The sequence below is a fragment of the Berghia stephanieae genome, chromosome 4 (genome assembly GCF_034508935.2).
Source record: "Berghia stephanieae isolate SIO BIC M18660-M18661 chromosome 4, UCSD_Bste_1.3, whole genome shotgun sequence".
Classification (NCBI taxonomy): domain Eukaryota; kingdom Metazoa; phylum Mollusca; class Gastropoda; order Nudibranchia; family Aeolidiidae; genus Berghia; species Berghia stephanieae.
The window spans coordinates 58,133,558-58,142,160 of NC_088363.1; the positions used below are offsets into that span (position 1 = coordinate 58,133,558).

The following is an 8,603-nucleotide window of genomic DNA, read 5'->3' on the forward strand; positions in this document are numbered from 1 at the left end:
ATATAATTTATCACTAGATGTTCTACCAATATTCGACAGAACTCATTTGTTCAACGCACAGTCAGGACAAGGAATGCGCTTTATTTTCATATTCTAAAAAAATGTAAACGATAAATGCTTTCAAAATGCTGTTGATAGAGGACTCCATGGCTTTAAGTGCGTAAACGGTGAATGAAATTTATTTTTCTGTATTTTCATTCTGCTTATGAGCAACAATTTTATATTGAAACGTTTTTCTTCATGCAGTAACATGACCTTATATGTGCCTATAAGATATTGTGTACTTATATTATCCATGCATCAATTTGATCTTATCTTATTTTGTTTGTATGAACAATCATCTATTTATATCTGCATTCATGGCAAGGTATTTAAAGGTCCTCTGACCTATAATTTAACCCTTGATGATTATGATATGATATAATAAATATCGACCTTCGACTCGTGGAAATTTCCCAAATTTGAGATTTCTTCGGGATTGTGACCTCTAATCAAGCTGGTCGAATATATAGATAGTTCGAAGTTGACGTCACTCAGGTCTTTGTTATTGTTTTTTTTTGCCATCCGCGTTTATGAGTAATTCTCACTAAACTGTATTAACCAGACTATAAACGATCGTATTTACATACAGTTTTGTGTGTTGGCCAGTTATAACTTCCGGATGGCAAAGTTGTGAACTTCTTAGCCAAGTGCATACTATCTATACGTAGATATTTGAATGATAGATTTGTCTGGCCAAAAAGATAAAAATGGGTTTTGATAAAGCACGGCAGCATTTTCAACATTTTAGTTTGATTTTTGAACATGGCATGTTCATTCGAATTAAAACTGGCCACTTCCATCTCACAACAAATATTGGGATTCTGTACAGTGTGAATCAATCTCGGGATAACAACCAAGTGTTGTTGGAAGTTGTTATGCATGCCACTTACTGATATTGCCTTGTCCTAAGTTGGCAGTGAGTGAGCGATGGGGGCATTACGTATCACCAATGGTGCATTACGTATCAACAATGGATCATAAATGAAAGGCGCCTTTGTTCTTCCATAAATGGGGTGGGTGATTGGTTGGAATGCCCATAGTCGATCAGAGAGAAGAATGCCGGTAGCATGCATAATCAGGTAACGGAAACATTAATGCCATAAAGTCCACACACAAATAAAATGGGACCGCTATCGATCCTGGATGCAGTCTATAGTTTTAATAACGCCGCTCCTCTGTCTACCCACAGGTGATTGGGTAGCTGAGTATATTAAAAGTAGTCCTTCAGAGCCATTCGGCCCATGGAGCCGGACTTTATCCCAGTTCTAGCGTGAAACGGACAATAGAAAATTGCTTACTATCCCTAGGATAGGACGCCAGTCAAACCGCAAAGTACTTTCCGCTAAAACTAACAGACTCAGCTACCCATTCACTGCTGATGGACAGAGGGGTCAGAAAAAAATCTCGACAGCCCCCGAGATCGATCACAATCCCTTTTGTGTGTGAAGCGAGTGCTTTACCAACTGAGCTACCGGGATATTAGAACGGATGGAAATTGCTTTGCGTCCTACTCAAAGAATATTAAACATTGGCCGTGTGCCTTGTGGTTTCAAGAAACGATTAATTCTGTTGTTCCTCAAATTCAACTTGATGCGAAGCGAATTTTCCGAATATCTTGCACTGCAAATCTACGTGCATATCATCGCCAAAGTTCCTCTTACAACTTTATGCAATGACCAAATCCTCCAAAATAGTGAGAAATTTATAACAATAGTTCTTTTAAATGACACATAAACTGTATTTGATGATAACTAATGATAATGAAAATAAGCTGGCTGCGCTTATATTAATATGCCATGATAATGCTTTTTATATAAATAAAATAAATTTAATTTTTTTTTTTCAGAACGATTTCAAAGAGGTGAGAAAGTTCTTGCATGTTCTACTAAAGGCGATACGTCGGGATGTTTTGATGTAAGAACAGGCAGGGTGTAGCCCAAAGAACACACGATGATTATGAGGTAGACGAGAAAGAAAATGCGATCGAGGATGAGGGCGACTGCTTTCCATTGGCGTGCTGTGGTTTCCTTGAAGTCTCGATCGCTAAGGCGTTGCTTCTGAAGCCGCATGAATTCTCGAAGTTCACACAGCTTTTGATCGATCTCACCGAGTGGCCCCTCCGCCTATAGATAGAAGAAGACGACGGGAGACTGAGCATTATAATAATATGAAGGAATTGCTTTGACCGATCGCCAAAAATGGTTTTATGTCGGGATCCTTTTGATGTTAAAACTAAAGTCAAGTTTATTATAGATGAATAGATAACAACATGAGTTCTTAACCCCCTCCTTACCAACTACAGGAAAATCTTCACATTCGTTACGATACAACAATCATTATTCTTGTTCAAATTTGTTATGTACATTCCAAAATTTGAAGAAAAATGTTTGATGCAGCTATAAAAAACGTAAAGCTGTTTTGTTAAGCTGGTTTTGCTGCACAATATTATGTATAATATGTTCTGATTTCTTTTCACTTTGGGAACAATTCTGAAAATGGTCGGTAAGGAGAGAGTTAATCTGACACATTTATATTCGTTTTAACTTTTTGAATGCCATTTTAGCATCTGATTGATCCCGACGTAATACCATTTTTGAGCCGATGGGTCTCGTTTTAAAACAGTAAATGTTTTTTCACGCAATGGTGGAAATGTAACACTATGCATAGTTGTTTGTAATTGATAAATGATACTATTACCCCTTGTAAATCTAACAAATGTTTCGATAATTTATTTTTCAATAAATGAAATAAATTATGTATTTGTTTTCACATGGCTAATATGGAGCAGACGATATGACAATAATTGCCATAAAGAATTGAGTGTTTACCATGGCCTACTTGAGTACTATAGTTACGTCATGGTGTTTACACATACCGCAATATTATACACTAAATATGCTTAAAGCGCTATGCAGGGATTTCAAACCAACTGCAAAACTTATGTTTCACTGAGACATGAGGCCTACCAGGCACCATTACAATTTTTTTTTCGACAGAGACAACACTGATGTTATTGCTTTTATACATGAAAAATAAATAAATAAAGAGCTCCATCAAGGATTCAGGAAAGCGCCACTCACATCAGCACTTTATTTTGGGAGCTTCCAGGTCACGTGACGAATGTCGTACCATTAGACCACAACCCCGGACACTATCATCACCACCACTGCCATTACAACCCTCAACACCACCATCACCATCATAACTACCGCACCACCACCGCCACCAACATCGCAACCACAATCTTCATCATCAACGTCGTCATCGTCGTCAAAATTATCATCATTATTATTATTATTATCATCATCATCATCATCATCGTCATCATCATCATCATCATCATCATCATCATCATCATCATCATCATCATCATTATCATCATCATCAGCATCATCAGCATCATCACCATCTTCACTGTGACCACTCATATGTACATACCTGGACAGCGTATTGTTTCTGTATCTGTATTACATCTTCTGTTAAAGGATCTATCTCACTGATCCATTTACACTCCTGGACACAAATAAAATAAGAGTCAATCAATTGATTGTAAATATATGTAACTTGTGCAAAATAATATTTGACACTGATTGTAAAAAATAAAACAAACTTGAGCTATTGTATAGCGTAACATCCACTAAATGGGCTCAAATAACTTTACAAGGGTCCCTAGTCAACAGCAACACTTAACACTTAGGACGAGACATGACGCCTGTTAGGCGATATTACAATTTTTCTGACAGATACTACGTTGTATTTTACACCCGAATGCAGTGAGAGAATGTGAGTAAAGAGCCTTTTCAAATGATTCAACTATGCACCGCCGCTCAGAGCGGGATTCGAACCCAGGACCATCCGATCCGAAGGCGAGTGTCATACCACTATACCACATGCCGCACCGAAGTTAACTAAATCTGTTTAAATGGGATTGATGATAATTCTCCGCCACTTTAATTTGGGCGTATTTGCTACTAAATATAAATGAGCTTTTATATAGAGCAATATCCACTAAATGTGCTCAAAGCGCTTTACAAGGGGTCCCTGGCCAACAGCAACATTTAACATTTAGGACGGGACATGACGCCTGTTAAGCGATGTTACAATTTTTTCGGACAGAGACAACGCTGTTAACGGCCAGGTACACATTTTAACCTGAGTACGGTGAGAGAATGTGAGTAAAGAAACTTCTCCAAGGACTCAACTATGCGCCGAGAGAGGCTCGAACCCAGGACCTTCCGATCCGAAAGCGAGTGTCATACCACTAGACCGCATAGCCGCACAAATATTATAGGCAACTAATGCAGAACTTGAGGTCAACAATGCTGAGTTCCAAGACTACTCAATTAACAGCCTGTTCTTCTGTATATATTCCGTTGGTAGGAATCGTTTTCATTGACCGTTCTGTTGCTATATATATACATACATATATATATATATAATATATATATATATATATATATATATATATATATATATATATATATATACTCGTATATGAATATATATATATATATATATATATATATATATATATATATATATATATATATATATATATATATATCATCTCATTTTAAATTGTGCTACTCGTGTTCTTTATCTTTGTGTTTCTATATGTTTCTTTCGTTGACCGTTATCGATAACTTTTTCATTCGTATTTCTTCTTAGCTTAGGTTTCCGGGGTTTCTTTTGAAATATACATTAAAAATAAATATTTTACTATTTGCTTTTGGTACCTTGCCTTTAACTACGTCCTTTAATTTGATAGAAAAATAAGTAGTTGGATAAATGAACAGAAATGCGTAGATAGATGTGCGGCTATACGGTCTAGTGGTATGACACTCGCTTTCGGATCGGAAGGTCCTGGGTTCGAGCCTCGCGCTCGGCGCATAGTTGAGTCCTTGGAAAAGGCTCTTTACTCACATTCTCTCATCGTGCTCATGTGTAAAATGAGAACCTGGCCGTTAACAGCGTTGTCTTTGTCCGAAAAATTGTAATATCGCCTAACAGGCGTCGTGTCCCGTCCTACATGTTAAATGTTTCTGTTTACCAGGGACCCCTTGTAAAGCGCTTTGAGCACATTTAGTGGATATTTTGCGCTATATAAAGCTCGATTTTTTAAGATAGGTAGATAAATAGATAGATTGGTAGATAGTTATAGATAAGTAGATAGATAGATTGATAAATGGATAGATAGATATAATGATTTCAACTTCCTATGTCTACCTAAAAGTCACTGGTTTACTGCTTGTTTATTAGATCTGACAGAAAGTAAATTGCGATAGCCTAGCCGGTAGCCACGAGTCCTAACCAAGTTGGTAACAAACAAGTGATACTGCCCAGTTAACGCTAGAGAAATAGGAATGAACGTAGGCTCCATAGGCCTTATTGCTCTAACGAAGTTCCTCCATTACTTCTATCTAATGATTAAGTTTATCTAAAATTGTTAACTTGAATCGATGATAATCCAATTTTGACTTATTTACGTATTTGCTACTAAAAATAGACAACTAAAGCAGAGCTTGAGGTCAACAATGTTGAGACAAATGAATATCCAATTAACCAGATAACTGCCTGGAAAACTCGTCCTTCAAATATCGATCGGTTAAAAAAAACCCACAAAGTGACCTTTTATATAGCGCAATATCCACTAAATGTGCTCAAAGCGCTATACAAGTGGTCCCTTGCCAACAGCAACACTTAGCATGTAGGACGGTACATGACGCCTGCTAGGCAATAATACAATTTTTTTCGGACAGACAACACTGTTATCGGCCAGATACTCATTTTACACCTGAGTAGGGTGATAATGTGAGTAAAAAGCCTTTTCCAAGGACTCAACTATGCGCCGAGCAGGGGTCGAACCCAGGACCTTTAGATCCAAAATCGAGTATCAGGCCACAAGACGAACTTTATCTTGATTAAAAACTCTGAAACATCGGACTCGTATTGCGCGTGAGAGTGAGTTTTCGCCAAGATAAGGGTAATTTAAATCGATCGATATTTGAAGAACGGTTTTACGAGCTTTTCCAGAGCACGGCAGTCAACTGGTTAACATCCGATTTTCTGTATTCTTCCGGAAAGTGAGCGGAGCAGGCACTTATGTTGATAACAACAAGAAATAAAATCAGTAGGAAAGTATCAGAAGACAATAGAGAATAAAAATTTCGCGGCAGCGATGGGGGCTCGAACCCGCGACCTTACTGGTATAACTCCGCCTGGCCGGGGAGATCGTGACTCTACTGTATGAGCTATCCACGACCCCAAAAAAGATCGCTTCTAACACTAGTTTATTAGAGCCTTCTCTCCCCGACTTCTTGAGGTCACGGATTCTTTCGGTACCGTAGATCTTCACTGACCGTTGTTTTGCTTTTTCGCCTCTGCTTTTTGATAGAGCTACTTACTCTTGTGTTGCTTTACGTTTTCTTATGTTCCTAAGATTTAAATTTTGTTTTTTACTTCTGGGTCACTTCCCCTCTGATGCTCTTTTACTGCATCAGGGATTTGGTTGTCGGATAGATGAATTTTTTAAAATGAATATATATAGAGATGGATAATTATATATATATATATATATATATATATATATATATATATATATATATATATATATATATATAGATAGATAGATAGATAGATCGATAGGTGGGTGAATAGATAGATAGAAAGATAGATAATCTCGCGGTAAGAAGACGAGAAGACGAGATATAATCCCATCATCGTCATCATCATCTTCATCATCATCATCATCATCATCATCATCATCATTATCATCATCATCATCTATTTACATTATGATTGTTAATGTTGATCATAATCGAATGCAAAAAAAACACAAAAGACTCTAATACGGTCAAAACCAAAATAATAACAACAATAAATATAAATGTCTAATCAGATTCAATGTATGACTGAAAGCTTGTTGTTCTAAAAGTATGTGCATTCCATTAATTCTGGCCTATTTTTTTTCTCTATTTATAATTAATTATTTCTTTTTGATTTGATGAACCATATTTTCAGTTATTTCCTACCTCCAGATAACTGAGTGACGGACTTATAATTAATTTAAAAAGATAATCTTTTAAAAAAGAGATGAAGAGAGATACAGAAAATACAACGAGTGAACAAAATGGATTCCTATAAACTTCTCTTCATGGAGTGCAAATATTTGGTCAATTTAACAGGATCTCTTAAAAGTAACATGATATAGAGCGTAAAGAGGAAAGAGTCGCTCTAAGCCTCAACTTCCGATGGACTACGTTCGCTGACCAGCATGAAATATGCAGCAATTAACAAGGCTAATTACAAAATTTTTTCCCTTGGCAGGTCTGTAAAACGTGGGGTAGAGATAGACGCTCTATCAATAAATCCCGACTTCAGATGGACTACTTCCGCTGACCAACATAATCCGTATAACAAGTAAGAAGGATGATGAATGTTCTTTGTTTTTAATGGCACGAAAGGTTAAGTGAATTCTGAAAGCCTGCTAATAGCCCCGGGGCCTAACTACAAGCATTAAGACCAGACTAAGGACCAATTTTGCTGAGAAAACTCTTCCTCTCTGTATTATTCTTAGTTGTTCAAATAAAATAGATATACTCAACACTTTCTTTTACTATATCCCTAACCAAACACAACGGCAGAAAATACTTATGGGTAATGAGAACACATGTAAACAGGCTCATTATTTCTCAGACCTTCTAATATGTATGGATTAAGAACCAAAAGAGTTTTTGACAATTAGAAAAAAATCCGTGGTCATCTTAAGCAATAGTAGTAGTAAGCCTTGCAGTCCGAATGACGCTTGCTGAGAATTGTGGGATTCTGTCATAGCCGATGAGTATAGCTGCTCTCTCCATCCATGTTCTTAATTGTTTCCATTGGTCACGGTCCTGGGTGAGAGTTTTGAGGCTGTCAAGATCTTGTTGTGACTTTAGTACACGGAGGGCACTGCAATATTTCTTAGTTCTTCCGGGATTAATTCGGCCTCACCTGAATCTAGAAATTTCTGATATGTAGAGAGATCCTGGTTCAGGGTAGTTACTATTGATGTTGGTGGGCTCCCTACATATTTGTTGCCATGAAGGAAATATTCTGTCATTGCAGTTTGGGCTGGGATTTTATCTTTTCGTAAGAGGTGACCAAATAGCCTCCATCGCTGTTCTTTTATTATTGCACCCAGGCGTTGAACCCTGGTTCTTTCATAGATATCAGTATTTGTAATTGTCTCTGGCCAATAGATTCCGATTTGCGACGTAATTGTTTGCGATGGGATGAATCGAGACTTTCTAAGTTCTTTTTGTTTGAGGCCCCAGGTTCCACAATTATATTAGATATGTCAATATCGGAATAATCAGTGTCTCGTAAATCTTAAAGTCGTTTACTCTCACTGATTATATTATTTCTATTCCACAAATTTTGGAGTTGGCTGAATGCATTGGTTGCCATTCATTTTCTGATGTCTTCATTTTAGCATTTATATTCAAGCAATAATACATAAGACTTGAACGTTTTCAAGTCAAAATGAAAAAAAGCGTTGCAATTGTATGGCATTACAGTCT

General features: G+C 37.0%; 1 protein-coding gene across 3 annotated transcripts in view; it reads right to left on the reverse strand.

The window, feature by feature from the left end:
- Window positions 1-231: 231 nt before the first annotated feature.
- Window positions 232-8,603, reverse strand: part of LOC144970908 (neuronal acetylcholine receptor subunit alpha-5-like) — a 116,603-nt gene continuing 108,231 nt past the window's right edge. For 2 of the 3 annotated variants that reach the window (XM_078911063.1, XM_078911064.1), the window contains 2 exons: window positions 3,481-3,555; window positions 1,053-2,165 (listed from right to left, as the gene is read on the reverse strand). In XM_078911063.1, the coding sequence (XP_078767189.1) occupies window positions 1,896-2,165; window positions 3,481-3,555 (345 nt within the window). In that variant the 3' untranslated portion in view covers window positions 1,053-1,895. Of the gene's footprint in view, window positions 2,166-3,480; window positions 3,556-8,603 lie in introns of all 3 variants that reach the window. The other variant, XM_078911062.1, reaches the window with a different exon arrangement.